At 37.3% G+C, this 16,691-nt stretch overlaps 1 protein-coding gene across 3 annotated transcripts in view; it reads left to right on the top strand.

Moving 5' to 3' along the window:
* Positions 1-16,691, top strand: part of DOCK4 (dedicator of cytokinesis 4) — a 235,556-nt gene that overhangs the window by 215,657 nt on the left and 3,208 nt on the right. For 2 of the 3 annotated variants that reach the window (XM_083859833.1, XM_083859832.1), the window contains 10 exons: positions 918-1,094; positions 3,138-3,221; positions 5,009-5,128; positions 5,507-5,628; positions 5,887-6,007; positions 6,533-6,614; positions 6,829-6,938; positions 10,364-10,436; positions 12,781-12,894; positions 13,794-13,855. In XM_083859833.1, coding sequence (XP_083715959.1) covers positions 918-1,094; positions 3,138-3,221; positions 5,009-5,128; positions 5,507-5,628; positions 5,887-6,007; positions 6,533-6,614; positions 6,829-6,938; positions 10,364-10,436; positions 12,781-12,894; positions 13,794-13,855 — 1,065 coding nt within the window. Of the gene's footprint in view, positions 1-917; positions 1,095-3,137; positions 3,222-5,008; positions 5,129-5,506; positions 5,629-5,886; positions 6,008-6,532; positions 6,615-6,828; positions 6,939-8,056; positions 8,225-10,363; positions 10,437-12,780; positions 12,895-13,793; positions 13,856-16,691 lie in introns of all 3 variants that reach the window. The other variant, XM_083859831.1, reaches the window with a different exon arrangement.

Raw genomic sequence — 16,691 nt, 5'->3', positions numbered from 1 at the left:
AACTCTGTTGTGTTTTACTTTTATAATAGCAGGAAAATGTCATTTGTTCACCCTCTTAATATTCTCCTGTAGAAAACCAAAGGTGGAGTTTAGTAAAATCAAAATAATGTGTGACATGAGAAATTTTGTTAGTTCATGCCTGCTGAGTCCTTACTAGGTTAATATGACCACTAATATGAAGACCTTCAGTTTACTATCATTTTACCATTATAGTCACCATTTCCAAAAGTAAACTGTAATAATTTTTCCAGGGCATGTATGAGGTCATGACTCAGATTTGTGCTTGTGTGTTTTAGTAAATTATAGCAGCTGCAAGCCTGTACTCTTCCCATCGTTCAGCTCTTGGTTTTTCTGGCAGATCACACTACTTGTGAAAGAACTTCCCCACCCTTCAGAGATGAGAGGCACATCGTGCTCAAGGCTGCCTTTGACTATAACTTGATTATCATATTAGTTCAAAGCTTGCATTCAAATTCCTGATCCATGAAGTCTCATTGTCAACTTCACTTTGGATGGGGAAACTAACTCACCAATACTTCAGCTCTGCTCTGTACCCTTAAACTGGTGAATCTCCCTGACCCCAAGCCCATTTTAGGTAGTTACCAAGGACAGTTTAATCCTGAATTCTAAGAGTTCTACTAGTGTCTGAAAGTATGTGAATGTTTTGCAGCAAGGGCTGCGTCATCATTCAACGTTAGATAATGAATCTACAAAAGAGTGACAGTTGTTTGTTTTGATCATTTATTACATGATAAAATCAAATCTCTCCCCTAGCCGAAAAGTACTTTCTCTGTTAAGCTACTTTAGGACATAGAATCAAACTGTTTTATGTTAAGAAATCAAAAATTACCTGCAATGTATTCCATCTTTCAACTGAAGATTAAGTTCTTTGCAATGTTTCTCACTCAATGTTTCAGGTGGAAATGAGTCCCCTTGAGAATGCTATTGAAGTCTTAGAAAATAAGAACCAGCAGTTAAGAACACTGATTAGTCAATGTCAAACTCGACAGATGCAGAACATTAACCCTCTCACAATGTGTCTAAATGGAGTCATTGATGCAGCAGTTAATGGTGGAGTTGCTAGATACCAAGAGGTAAGCAATTTACTTTCTGTTTATTAAAAATCCAATTTCTTTCCCTGTTCAGATACAGCTCCTCTGTACGAATTAAGGACAGAAAGTACTATATGAATAATAGTTATAATTATACCTATATTGCAGTTTTGGGTTAGATAATGTTAACAATGTGGTTTATTGAAGTAACCATTTTGCCGCAGATAGTACCATAAACTTACTCCAGTGATGACTCAATTCACAATTATCCTGCATTCTTCAGTGATTTTTTTTGGAAATTTGCAATTAACTGGTTAATCATAAGTAAATTATTATAATACATTGCCTATTCTAGGATTGGAGATACTTCTGGCTAACTAGCAAATTTACTTTTTTGTGCTGACATTCTAGCTTTTATATACATATATCTATATTATATATATGTATATATATACTTATGAGTAATATATAAAATATACATACATATGTATGTATATTCTATCTATCTATCTATCTATCTATCTATCTATCTAAATTCTCAACAAGAAGTTCATTATCTTGAAGAATTATAGTTTTCTAGATCCTTCCTGTATCTCTTTTCCAAGATTTTAAGAAAAGCTGTTTTGGGGGGAGGGGGGAAACGGATTTAAAAAAATAAGTACAATTTAGAATTGTCTGACACTAGATTTGTTTCTAACAGTTGTTCCTCATTATTATAATTTCTGAACCACCTTAGGAGAACCTTAAACATTTGGGATGCTGTATTTACACAAAATTCTGTGGAATTTTGAAACTTCAATGAAAAAAAAATGGATTGGGGCTTTTTGCAGACCAACTTGGTTTTTCTCCCTCTCCTAATAGTCTTATTAAATACTTAATATTTAATTAGTCTGCTGCTGCTTTTTCCTTTGACAATGTCAAGTTGAATAACATTCTGTCCGTTTGTCTCAAAGTCTGAGAGATTCAGTGTTCACTCAACAGTGTTAAATTTGGTAAAACTGTGTCTTAATTACACTACAAAAAATTGAGTCCGGTATAGTATTAGAATTTGTCATCAAAACTGCAGTGTTATGAAAATTGTAAGACTGAAGAAAAGAAGTAACATTTTTTGTGTTTCCTAACTGCCTTTAAACAACAACAAAACTGTTTAGCATAGTGAAGCATGAAGGGAGTCCCTGGAGAAATACAGTCATGTCAGAACTATGTCTGGTTTGAATTAGCAGAGTCAGAGCTAGCTCAATATCTCTGCACAGCTTCCATTCTTCACAAGCATATCAAAGATTTTAGCTTGCTCCTTATTGTTGTCCTTGGCTGTAATTCTTGCTCTCTTAGACAGTGTTCATGTTTCGATTCTCTTCTGCCCCCTGCCTCTCACTATATTAAAATAGGACTTTTCAGCAATTTGTTTTATCAGTATCAAAACTCTTAGCAATAATTGTGAGGGCTTTTTTTCTTCCATTTCTCTCTAACTCTTCTCTTTGCATGTCCATTTCTCAGTCTTTATATGTCTACTTGTTTTGCCAGCTCTTATCTTCTACCATTCTTGCTGTGCTGTTCTCTGTAAATGCTCTTCCCTGCTTCACTTGCTTTTCTCTGCTGCCCTGTACAAAGTTCTAAGTTCAATCAGTCTTGGAGATTTGGTTTTGAGGTAAGAGTGATTGTGTCTTTACCGGTATCTTCCTACCCTTCAGGCAACTTCCAAGTTTTAAGAAGTGTCCTTTGACCATCTGCTGCCTTCTTGATTCCGTCTTCCTTCTTCTCTTTTTTTCCTCTTTAATTTTTTTCCTGTATTTTTTTTTCTCTTCTGATGGGGAAGAAGCTATTTCTAATTATTCACCACCTTCATATTTGAAATTTTAAAGCTATCCATTCACTAGTGGCTACATTTTTTTTCCTATGGTCTTCACCAATGACTATATAATTAATTACTTATTTAACATGTATTATCAATTATTGCAGCTCAAAGGAACTTAGAAAGCATTTGAAAATATTATCTAGAAACCTGTTTTTTTTTTAAAAAAAAAAAGAAACAAAAATGGTGTGTTTTTCTCACTTTGTTTTACTTTGTAATTTCATTCTGTTTAGGCATTCTTTGTCAAAGAATACGTCTTGAACCATCCAGAAGACGGAGAGAAGATCACACGCTTAAGAGAACTCATGCTTGAGCAGGTAAAGTGGGGAAAAGACTGACAAGATGACCTACTCAGATGTTCTAGCTAAAAATAAAATAAAAAATAATAGAGGTTAATAATTGGTGGTCTTCAGTGTCTTCTGAGTTAGATTCCAAGTAGAGAGTAACTTTCTATGCAAGCAGGTAGGTTTCTGGGACATGTTAATATTTTTTTCCCTAGGCCTTTCTATCATCACCTTAATTGCTTCCAAGTGTTTTGTGTAAATTAAAGGTTGAGTGGGAGGTCTGTCTTGTCATGCTCATACACAAATAGTTACACAAAAATTTTTATTACTACTACAGAATAAATATTATTTCATTAAAACATTTGATGGCTTGGCATATATTTGTGTTTTACCAATATTACAGAAAAATATTTTCATTACAAAGTTTGCTATAAGAGCAAAAAAGCATTCAAAATCTTACTGCAATGAAAGATATCTAGTGGTAATTGGCAAAGTAGGTAAGCAGTAAAATAAATACAAAGTGATCAAATTAAGCATATGAGTATTCTATTCTCCATTCATTTATAAGCCAATGACCTGCCAGCCTCAAATATGAAGTGCTTCCATTTGAAAATGCTGAATATTTTTTAAATCAGAGATCTTACTAATATTTCAACTGTTTTAACTGGCATTTGTCTACTTTTGTTCTATGCAGCATGTTGACGTTTCAAATTTTATTGCCAGCTTGGAATAAAAAGGGTTACAGTATTGGAATCTGGCAAGATGGAAATTGCATTTTTCATTAGCATTGTGGGATCTTTTGGTCAGATCAGCCAAGTGACAGGTCCTCAGACAGTACAAATCAGAATAGATTCACTGAACTCACTTGAATTTCACTGAGACAATGTATAATTATTTGCATTATAATGTTACTTTTTCAAGCTATAGTTAATCTTGCTAGTCTTTACAATGCAAAACTGGAGTTAATAACTTCCTGTAACAATAATGTGGGTTCCAAGCAATAGCAGGTCAACCCCCTCTGGCACCCACAGCTGATTTAATGTGGAGCATTTGGAAGGGCTGGGATGGCTCTGTGTGTGTGGATGGACGTGCTGCAGTCCTGACCCGAGGTCAGAGACACTGTACAGCTGTGTACCCGCTCGCAGGCTGCCTGAAAACATCAGCCAGCAGCTCTCATCCAAAGATATTACAGCACACTCTAGATATTTTGTTTTTAAATCTGAGCTTGATTCCTCGTGTAACCAATTTGATACTTTGAATGCGCGTGACCAAGTTTGAGCATGATTAAAGTTTTAGCACTGTAGTTCTGAAGCCTGTCATGCCTTGTGTCAAGGATACACATCAGGCCACCACTTACGGAGCTCTCTGGGGACCTGAAATGGGGTAGGGGGCCATGGACTTCATTGCAAATATGTTACTGAGTCTCTGGTGGATTTGAGCATTCCTGTTGTTTCATGCTTTTTACAACTCTTCGTGTAGAAAATGGCTTTTGTTTAGGGTTTAGAACTGCTCCTTTGTAAAGTGGCCTTTGTAAAATTTAGTCAGATTTTTCACTATGTTATCCACAGTATTTTTTAGTATTGGAGTTGAATTTGCATAAGTGAAACCTTTGGGAAAGTTGAACAGGAAGAGGAGATAAATCCTCTTGTGTGCTTTTGGTCCTTTAGGCATTTTTTGGTTACAGATCTTTCAGAGATTTAGATAGGTGTTCTTAAGGCAATGTGCATTTTGTTGGATTTTTTTTTTTTTTTAATCAGTATTCTAATTGATGATGAGAGCTTAAAGAAAATAGATCAAAAATATTTTTTCCCTTTCTGCAGGCCCATATTCTAGAATTTGGCTTGGCGGTGCACGAGAAGGTGGTGCCACAGGACATGAGGCCTCTGCATAAAAAGCTGGTGGATCAGTTCTTTGTGATGAAGTCAAGCTTGGGAATACAGGTACTGACATGAGCAGGTGCATGCATAGACTAGAAGACTGTTCAGCTGCATTAAGGGTTGGTTCATTTCCCCAAGCAACAAACAGTGACATCTTTTGGCTGTTGGACCCCATTACAGCTTGTAGCCTTATTGTAGTACCACAAAGCAAAGAGAAATATAAACTTCCCATACCATGCAGAGAAAAGTAGTCATGTTTTACTAATAGTCACATTTTGCTATCATTAGTGAAAAGTTAAAATATTTTTCGTATTAAGTATCAAGCTGATCCAAAATGCCATCTAACTAGATTTATATGTAGTTATCTACATATCTGTATCTTCTAAAATGCTTAATGATATTATGTTAATTTTAATTAATCTTCTCTTAATAACTCACCAGGAATTTCCTGCCTGTATACAGGCTAGCCCTGTTCATTTCCCAAATGGAAGTCCTCGTGTATGCCGGAATTCCATACCTATTTCTATGAGCCCTGATGCTGCCCGGGTAATACCACGACGCAGGCAAGTTAAATACTAATAATGACATACTTTTGCTACACATGGAAAATGACCCATAAATGCTTCTGTTACATGCATGCCTTCTTGTATAGTCTGGCTGTGTTCAGCCTTGAGTAGCTGGTAGATGTATTCTCTCTCCTTCTTTCTCTCTCTCCCCTCCCTTCCCCCAATTAAAGATTAATAAACATGTGTGTTCTCACATGAGAAATGATGACTGACAATTAGAGTTAACCATTTTATATTTCATTATTCTTATAATAGCCCCTTGAGTTACCCAGCTGTCAATCGGTATTCATCCTCATCACTGTCATCCCAAGCTTCTGCTGAAGTCAGCAACATCACTGGGCAGTCGGAAAGCTCAGATGAAGTTTTTAACATGCAGGTATAATTTATTATCATACTTCAGACTTTACAGAATCTTTCTTACAAGGCTATTTACTAAATCAGTGCGTCTCTTATTTCATTCAGAAATCTCACAACTATTGCTGATATTTCTTTTAAAAACCAAATCTTCAAATGACATGTTAAACTCATTCACTTAGAAATAACTTTTTTATGTAACTACTTTCTCTTGTTTAAATTAGAGCATTAAATTTTTACAAATGTAATAAGTAGCAATGGACTATGATGCAAAGTCATCTGACCTTGCATAGACTTTTCTGTCCAGTGGTCACATTGTGGTGTAATTATTTTACTGTATTAATCACATTTCTATTTATTTAGTATTTTGCTACATCTTTGTATAGTTTGATAAATGCTCTTAATAGTGATTTGCTATTTTGAATGACTGATAAACTACTCTTAAGAAGTTAAAAGTTCTTTGTTCTAGTGAAAAGTGTACTCTAAATTTTTGTTTTCGAAACCAGTAAATGTGATGTGGTAACAACAACATCTCTTCTATACACAGCCTAGTCCATCTACCTCAAGCCTGAGTTCCACTCATTCTGCTTCACCTAACGTGACCAGTTCTGCTCCATCCAGTGCCAGAGGTCAGTGCTCATCTGCTATGGTAAACCATATTAAATGACTCTTGATATGTTACACAGCTGAATTTCTGCGTGATGTCGCTGGTCAGACATCATAGTTAGTCAATTGCTTGAGGAATCTCAATTATTAGAGGATTTTTTTTTTGTCATAAGCATAGAATTGAAATGTCTGAGTTTCACTGCATTAATTTAATCACTAGACATATTTATATTCTAGCTTCTCCTCTGTTATCTGACAAACATAAGCATTCCCGAGAAAACTCTTGCCTGTCTCCCAGAGAGAGGCCCTGCAGTGCCATCTACCCTGGTCCTTTGGAAACTTCTCAGGTAAGAAGTTTGTTGGGAATCCTCAGAGCACAAATAGCTAGGAAGACAATAAAGGCACATGTTGAACTTCGAGCAGATTTGGTGTCTGTTCACTGTTGTAAATTTTCAAGGGTTTTTTAATGTTTTTATAAGCAAATACTCGAAAATATTTTAGATGTAAGAGATATGAATAGAATACATAGTGCTTGATCACATTTCTGCTTGATTTCTTTAATGTAGGTCTGTTTCTTTATGTTTACTTGCTGAAGTGAGAGAGACTTACCAGATGATACAAGCATTTGTTCAATCTAGGGAAGAAGACAAAGAATGAAAAACTCCTATCATGGCAGTTGTCCTTGTTGAGCTCCGCTTTGTTTCTTCTGAGAAAGCTAATCCTAGCCACTGTGAAATAATAACCTGTCCCATGTGGCAATTCCTATTTTCCAAAGTAGTTTCAGAAAAGAATGATAGACATTTTGTTACTCCAGAGAAAAAAACGTACTGTATTCTTGCCTTAAAATACAGTTACACAGGTCTGTTGAAATGTGAATTTTTTGAGTATTCTGAAATTCAACATGAGCTTGGTAAGCTGGGCAATAGTGAATCCTTATTTCATCTTTTCTTCTTAATGGACCTATTTTCCTAAAGTGCTTTTCTTTAACACTGCAGCTGTTTTAATCCTTGCTATCACACAAAACACCTCTTGCTGAAGCTGAGAAAGATGAGAATATGCATACGGTGTTAAAGGCTCTCCTTTCAACATTCTTATGTCTACCAGAAGTTTTACTGCTGACAAAAACCAGATCCAGGATTCTTTATTTTAGAAATAAATTATTGGTTTCTCATTAGTTCTTTTCTTGTCCCTTGTTTCTTTGGTTATTGAATTGGCTCTTGATTTAATTTTTAATCTCTTTTCTTTTTAAGTCCTCCTGCTTACCTGAGGGCTTAAGAAGTAATACTGAGGCTTAGTCAGACTTAAGGACTGTTCTCGGGAACTACTTAGACCAGGTAGATCTACTGGGCACTTTGTCAGTGGTAGTGGAGCCAAAACAACAGACAGGAAAGATCAGGAGATGCTCTTTAAATAAAGCGGTTTTACAGTTTGCCGCAAAGAAAAATTATCCCATTTTTGCTCCCAGACTACAAACTCTTGCTTTGCCAAGTGGAATGCGACTTCTATCCCCCACTCTATCCGAGATTGCATAAGGGAGGCTGAGGAGCTCGTAGGCCCAGTCTCCGCTCTCTCTGAGACTCGCCCAGCAGCAAAGTCTCCCAATCTGTCTCTACCCTCAGTGTCCAATGAGAGGGTAAGTAGAAAATTAACTTGCTCATACAGTGAAGTGTACCTCAAAGATGAGAAGCTCTGACAGTTTCTTTCTGCCCTTGTAACCATAAATGAGGATATATCTTTCTGGGGAAAGGTGAAGTTTCTTTCTCTGCTGTTCCCTCAGCAGTAAAAATGGACTTTGATCAGAAACAAAATCCTGATTCTCTGCCTTCTGATAAAGAAGGGGAAAAGAATTCCTCAGGACAATTGTAAGGAGTTACCTTAGAGAGACCTGCAACTCTCACTTAAATTTTGCTGCTCAAACTGTTCCTTGTCCTTTCTCCTTTTGTTCTAACACCACTTCAACAGTGTTGGTTGGAGCTTCACGCTGAGAGGAAAGGACTGCCCATTTATGAATTACTTTTTTACAGCTTGATGAAAGCAATTTTCACATTAGTGTTTCAACTGGGAGAGATGAGATACATAGGCAAATACCTGAACTTCAAGTCTTTCAGGCCATAGGTACCTTATTTAAGGAAGTTTGATAGACTTCACAGAACAAGACCACAGCAGTACTTCATCCACTTCCTCATTGAAATTGATGCTCAAGGTTATGTACAGCTGTTTTTAGTCAATATCCATTTGTGCTTGCTTTGTGATCTCTGGCTGAATGGTTGTACAGTGTCTCTCCAGCTCTTCCCATACTCTGAAGATGAATGCCTGCTGTCATTGACTGGTCAACAAGTCTCCTTAGTTTTTGGGCTATTATCTTCCTATTGAAGCTTTTTGAATTTCACATTTTTGGGGTTTTTATTTCCATGTCATTAAACATCCTGTGATTGCTCTTGTTCTTCCATATCATTTTATATCTCATTCTTTTTAGTATGTCTTTGTTTATCTGTATTTCATTCAGCTTTTGTCTCTTTATCTCCTCCAAGTTCAGTTGCTTTTTCAGCCGTTGGTCTTTACCTTTGCAACAGAAAGCAGACTTCAACACTTGTCCATCACATCCCAGTGCACAGCAGACTCACTAGGCAGTGAACACTCAATCCAGACCAGGCAGGAACATATGGTCACACTTCCTGTCACATCAAAGTATATATGTAGGTTTACCACTTCAGTTTAATGGTAGCTCCAGGAAAACAGATATTACTTGACCCAGAATGACTCTCATATGACATACAGCACACCTACTGTAGCTCTAAGTCTACCAAAAGCATTTTGTCTCTTGAGATGTTTAAAGTGAAGTTGAATCTGGCTTAAGTATTTGTTCCTCACTTTGTAACATGAAGCTGCAACATATTAGATTAATGATGATCACTTTGCAGCTGGGTTTGCCATCTTGTGGAATCACAGCATAGTGCCTCACCAGCTCGGCACAGTGCTCTGTGAACACTGGAAAGATACACAATAATAGGATTTTATTTGGATTTCATAGATCATCTGCTCTTGCTTTTAAAGAAAAAAAAAAGTAAGAAAAAAATGTATCTGTTCCCATTGCCTCTTGACAGTACATCTGAATTACTTGTAGGATTAACTGTATGCTGTTTACATATGTTTTCAAGACAAACTACTGACCCATGGATTATTTGAATGCTGCCAAAGGAAATAAAGGGTAGAATTTTAATTTTTTTTCATACATTTTTTGTGATTTGTAGACAAAATGGATTTTAAGAAAATGAAAGACGAACATGCTTTGTAGGTCAGCTCTTATCCACAAGAGAAGTAAGAAGACCACTACCAAAAAGTCAGGGTTGAAAAACAATACACAATAATTTTCTTAGGTAACAGACATAATTTGAATATTATCTTGTTCAGATCCTGATTCTGTAATAAATTATTGCAAATATATCCTTCTATTTTTAAGTAATCTGTTAAGATATCTCTTTAAGAATGAGTTTTATTATGTTTTTTAAGGTGCTGGAAACTGTCAGAACTCAGTACATAATAATCCTTCCTCCAATTTCCGTGTGTACAGTTTTCAGAAAACTAGTCTACTCCCTATCTGTATACACATAATTTTATTAAACGGTTTATGTTCTTACGTGATGTTTATCACTCTGCCTCTTAAGCAGACCTGGGGGTGAGGGAGCATAATAACAACAATATATTGGTTTTCTTAATAGCTACTGAAATACAACAGCAGCTATGTTCAAACCATGATGTTCTCAATTTACAGAGGATGCTATTTAATCATATTGGAGATGGTGCTTTGCCACGAAGTGATTCCAATCTGCCCGGCTCTGACAAAGGTAAGTGGAAATGCTACAACATGCCAATCTTTGAAGAATAAAAATTTAATTACTCCATCTTGTTCCTGTAGAATACCAGTTCTTTTGTGTGCATACTGTCATCTCCAAGTGTCAAAACATTCTAACTGACTACATAAATTATGGTAACAAATTGAAGTGTCAAAACACTTTGCCAAAAGGGGAGGGACTGAATTTTGCACTCAAATAAGGCCCAAAAGTTTTCAGGGAGGGGGTGATAGAGCAGCAGGTTTCATCAGGCTGCCTGTGAGACCTGTCCTTTCTGCTTCTGAAGTTTGGTACCTGCAAGTCCAGTTTACCAAATATATCTCAGTGTGCTTCTGCTTACACTTGGATTGAAAACACCAATTTGTGGTTTCTTGCATTTTGAGGATTTTGTTTTTTAAATAGAGTAAATGAGAAATAGATGCATTTCCATAGAAAAAAAATTGCCTTTTATAATTTTGCACATGGATAAATACAATATTGTTGTCACAGTAATTGTTTGCCATGATTTCATTATGTGCCTCTCATCTATAATATGCTCCATCATTTCTTTATGGTACTTTTGCGGAATGCTGAATAAAGGTTACAGTAAAATAAGTGTATAGAAAGTAACTATTTTAATAATATACTGTAATAAGAACTAACCAGGAATCAGATTTTCTCTAATAAGAGCTGTGTTTTATAGGTATTTTTGTCTTTACATTTTTATGAAAACACAGGTGGTATTTTTTTGCAGGGCTTAAAAACATCCAAAATAATTTAACACATGGAAATAGCAAAACTTTTCCACTGCCCTATGCAGCTAAGTACATCACAGAATTGTTAAAATGAAGTATTCTCTCCTGAAGGCTTTAGCAGTCAAAAAAACTGACTGCTCAGATGGCTTAAAAGAAAAAAAAAATGGCTTGTCAAGAGATTCAGGCATTTGAAGTACCTAGGTCTGGTGCCAGGTGATTTTTAGGATGAGGGCAAAGCCATGCTGTTGAGTGACAACTTACAATAAAAAACAAATACTGTGTTGCATATTTTGGCAATTATAAAGCAAAATGATCCTCTAGAAAAGAGATTATTCTGTTCATTGATCCCAGGGTCAACTTAAGTGCAGTTATATTATAACAATATTGTTTCAGATATGAGACCAGGTCTTTTTTACTGCACTTATTGTATTAAATCTGATGTGTAGTGGGGTTACTGTACTGAGAGCTCTCAGAGTTGCTACCATAGTGTTAATTGATGCTATCAATTAGCAACAATATTTTGCTTTTTCATTTTATGTTTGTAAATAAACACAGAGTTTTTGCATGTGATTGTCTACTCACAATTGAAGGAAGTAAACAAGAAGGAAACTGTCATAGCAGGGCAAGAGATTTGACACTTTTAAGGTGTGGGATTTTTTTGGTGGTGTATTTGGGAGATAAATGGGAAGGTTTGAAGTGGTTATTTTCAACTCCATTTTTTTTTCTTAAGGAAGTGTAATGAAAGTTGTATTTTTCCCATTAGTTTTCCTGCCCATGTTAAATGCCTTGTCCTTCTTTCCAATATTGGTGACTTCTTGATGACGTGAGATAATCCAGGTCTATCAAGGAAGCTGTTCCAGACCTTATGGGATCATTTGGTTAAAGTCATAGAATCTGATCAGAGTAACAGACAAAGCAGAAAACAGCCACTTTTATGCATGTCAAGGTGACAGTCAATTTATGTGATCAAGCAGAGATCCTCGACCAGAGATACAAACAGTGTACAGAAGTTTTCTCAGTCCATAATAGTTTCTTAATTTGATATTTTTGTTGTCAGACACTTTTAATTTCTTCCAGTTTTTACTCCCTACATTTTGTGCCCTTTTTTCCACCTTCTTTCAACTCCAAATTTGTAGTCTATGCAGGCAACGCAAGAATGTTAGCACAGAAAGCTTTATGAAAGAGGTCGATAGGAATGGCAAGTTCCTTTCTCTAGTCCCTTCTGTAGATAAAATGAGTTAATGGGAACAGTTTATGAATAGTCTATTCCCCTCTGCCTGGAAACCTGTAAACAGGAGTCTGGTGCAAAGATAAACTGATTATATTAATAAGCTTCAAGCTTATCTCCCCTTGTGTCTGGATTTGCAGTGCACCAGAATGCAATCTCAGCTGTTGCTGCTGTTGATGGCCACCACTGCTGGTCACAAACTGACCTGAGGGCCAGATGCATCCATCAGCTTTGCAAGTGCAGATGTAATCAGGAGAGCTTTTCAGGCATGCTTATTGAGTCGTTAGGCATCTGCATTCTGTGTGGTTTTACCTTCATGGATAAAAGCAAGTCAGAGAACTGGAAGCCTCTGACAGTTTTTTTCATTCTCTTACAGTTGTAAACACCACCCCCAGCAGCTGGAGCCTGGACAGTGGGAAGGAAGCCAGAAACACATCAGAAAGTGGAAAGCTTATATCTCCTCCTGTACCACCAAGACCTGCACAGACTGGTGAGTTAATGGACATCTCAGGTAAAGCTCCAGTACTTGAGGGCTTAGATTCTTTCCACTCTCTTTGATGTTTAACTTCTTGGGGAGGTTAACTTATCATTTGATTTCTTACATGAAAGGCTGTAGAACTGCCTCTGCGGGTATTTTTTTGTTAATAATGTTCTCTGCAGTTTCCAATACTCTGCCCCTTCACTAATGAATGAGCAGTTTCAGACAGCAGTTCATGCTAGTACGAGGAAGGATGATCAAATTTAGTCTTTTTACTTTATGATAATTGAAGGTTAGCAATCAGAAATTATCATTAACCACAAAGAATCTTACTGGCCAGAAAATGCACAGCAATCATGAAAGCACATGAGTTCTGTTACTATAATGATTTTGCCTTTCAAAAGATTGATTTCTATTTAAAGGAAAGGCTCCTCAAGTGACACTATAAATATAATTGTTCTCAAGAGAGTGAGTAAACTTTTTGTGAATTATCCAGACGTGTATCTAGTATATTTGGAGGTAAATGTTTGATATAAGTATATTATGTATTTTTTATTTTCCTTATTTGACATACAGACTCATAATATATTTCTTAAGAACAAAAAGGGAAAAGTTGTTATACTGACTCTTTATTTAACTTGTTATCACTTGGTTGATTATAAATAAATTTATAGTGATATAAAATTTGTCAGAAAAGGCAGATGCGTAAGTTTTTTATACTTGGTTGTACTGCAAGATAATCCAGAGAACAAACCAAAATAAACAAAATCTCTAAAACTATTTACAGACATCAGCCAAGGGAGCTAGAGATAATGTTTATGTATCAAATGATCTCCTATTTACTTAAAAAGATTTCTTAGTAAAATTGTAATGCCACAAGTGAAAGCACTGAAATCTTTCTAACTTTACAGCATCACCAGCAAGACACATAGCCTCCATTTCCCCTTCTCCTGCTGGAAGATCACCAATGAAGGTACTGTCGTCCTATTGCAGTGAATTGCCTTTGTGGGACAGATCTTGTGTGTTGTGGGGCAGATGGTACACATTTAATGTAAATTATTTGGGATTTTTTTTCATGTCATATACCTACACAAAAAACAGTATTTGGTGTCCAGTGTGGAAGAAGGGAAGGTGCCAGGAAAACCTGTTGTGCAACCTATTCATCTTATTCTCCCATTATTCAGAGCTGTTAGATTAGAGGGTTCATTAGAGAGTGTTCCCTGCTTCAATCATTTTAATACTAATTTTTCTCTGCAGGATGATCCAGGGAGGTTTTAAGAAGTTGCAAGTAGTTTGACACCTGCCAGTAGGGAACATTAAGCATAGGCTGCGAATTAGTACTGGTTCTCCTCTGGCAGTTAAATATCCAAAGTAATTGGAGATCCAGGCTAAACTGAGCTGGTTTCATTTCTGTTTCAAGATATTTGCATGTGTTGGTACCCACTGGAAAAGCTGTGTTTTCCGCAGCATTGGAGCACACAAACATGCAGCCTGCTTATTCCAGGCAACCCCTGGTGCTGGTAGTGTGCATGACATTGGTCTTGGGGATGGATAGCTTCAGCCACCCCACTGAAGCAGAGATGATTCTCTGGGTAGAAATGTCAACAGCGTGGAAGGAGAGCAAATAGGAAGAAGAATGACTGGTGCTTCAGGCACTCAAATGGAAGGACAGAGGGAAGCAGCCCTACCAAAGTAACCCCTCAGCAACTCAATGCCTAACTAATACTGCACAGCACCCCAAAGTATTTCCTTTCACTTTGAGGTCCCTTATTACAAGCCCACACTCATTGTCCTGTTTGTCTTCCCATAAGCCTGTAACATTTCTTCTTCTGTCTGCACAGTGGTCCAAATTCATAACAAAACAATTCTACTGGCATCAGAGTGCCCCACAGTCTTATTACCATTCTGCTGAACTGAGCACCGATCCCAAGTTTTGCCCTAATTGCTTACTGGGAAGTTCTTTAGAGCATTAGGATCTTGTCCAAAAATGAGTGACCCTTCCTTTTCATCCTGAATGGACACAGTACTGATGATTCTTAGGGATGTTGAAGCTTATGCTAACATTCTTCTTCTATAGGTGTTGACAGAATTTAAGCATTTTACAAAGTCTGGATTGCTGCTTGGAAGAGGAATGTTGGCCCAAAATACTTCTGAGAACTGCTGGATCTCACTTTGAGCATCCATGAATTTCCAGACTGTTTTGGTGTCGAGACTGATACTTGCTACTGGTAAAACTACACTGTTTTGCCAGAACCAAGTGGTTACCCGGGCAGGCTTTACATATTTGCAGTTGTTCTGAATGACAAAAACAAAAGTCCTAAATCTTATATATGGTCACTTAATCCAAGTGTCCAGTGTTCTTGGAACTGGAGACAAATACATAATTTATTTGAAAACCTTCAGCCTGGATGTTTGGGGGAGTAGAAGTACAGTTGCGGCCTCCTCACACAGGAATGGAACATGAAACAGGTAGTTAAACAGGTTCTTGAGAAAGTCTGAAATGTCTTCACCAGGTGTTGAGCTTCAAATAAAACTCACTTTGCTTTTCCACAGCCATATACAGGGCTCAGATTTTAGCCTTTCCTCTAACAGTGTGCTACCAGAGAAAACCATCCTAGTACAAAACCCACTGATGTAAATGAAGATTTTTTTTCTCCATTGATTTCAGTGCTCTGTGGATCCAGTCCTAGATGGATAACTAAAATTGTCTCAACAGCATAAAGTCAGTACAGCCCAGCTCTGAACACCCCTGCCCTTCTCCTCTTCCTCCACACCCATCCTTTGTAGCATGGCTCACACTCTCACCTCAAGCTGAGCAACTGAGCATCAACCAGTCTAAAAAGAATAGGAGTGACAAATTTGTCTTTATTTTGATTTCCCCATCACTTTTTTAGCCTGAGGCTTGAGGCCAATAAGTTGGGATTGTCTCAGATGACTCCAGTCATAATTAAATACGTTGCAAAAAAAATTTAACTTGGAAATTGTGGGCTAACCTTTTACAGTTTTCAGTTGAAGTTGCTTCACTGGAATAGAATTGCTCAATGGTTTTAGGTAGGTCTTTATTGTCCATGCCTTTTATTTGTCATCAGCACTGCTTGGGCCCTCAGCTCCTGGTCCCTCACCATCCCTCACTGACCTGTGAGGCTATTGGTGCAGCCTCTGGCCACCTGTGCCCTCCATATGACCCTTGCCCCTGAAGCACACACGGTGTGTTGTATTTGTATGTCTAAGGAACACCTGGGAGATGGGGGAGAGGAAAGGTGGTGATGCTTTCATCTCCTGCCATTTGCCGCTGCCCCAAATGGGAGCAGGAACAGCAGAGAAGGGGGCTGGCACCCAGCAGCAGCTCTTACCTCGATACCTGCTTTGTGCTATCCCTCTGATACTGGTACACTCAGAAATTATGCCATGATGTAAATGCACTTTTCACTGCACGACAATGCACTGAAAGCTGTGAGGAAAGCTTTGGAAACTGAATTCGGGATATGAAAGCCTGCAGTAGCAGCAGTGGCTGGTCTTTGGCGTTAGGGGGCAGGACACTCCCAGGTATGTCCTGTGCCCAGTGATGCATTCCACTTCCAGGTGGGAAAACTAGGGGTGAGTTCTAAAGACGTCTTAGATTTTTCCATAGTATTACAATATTACTATCATAATAACATTTAAAAACAGTTTTATTTCCACTTATATGAATTACTGACATGACCAGTATTTAAGGTGCATCCAGGCACTATTGAAATGAGCTTTTTATCAGTTTCTTACCAGGTCTTGATTAAACAGGGACACAACCATTTCTGTTTATCAAAGCTCAG

This window comes from Zosterops lateralis (genome assembly GCF_965231275.1).
Source record: "Zosterops lateralis genome assembly, chromosome: 4".
In the NCBI taxonomy this organism is placed as follows: domain Eukaryota; kingdom Metazoa; phylum Chordata; class Aves; order Passeriformes; family Zosteropidae; genus Zosterops; species Zosterops lateralis.
Note: the sequence above shows the minus strand (reverse complement) of the source record. Positions and strands in the feature narration are given on the sequence as shown.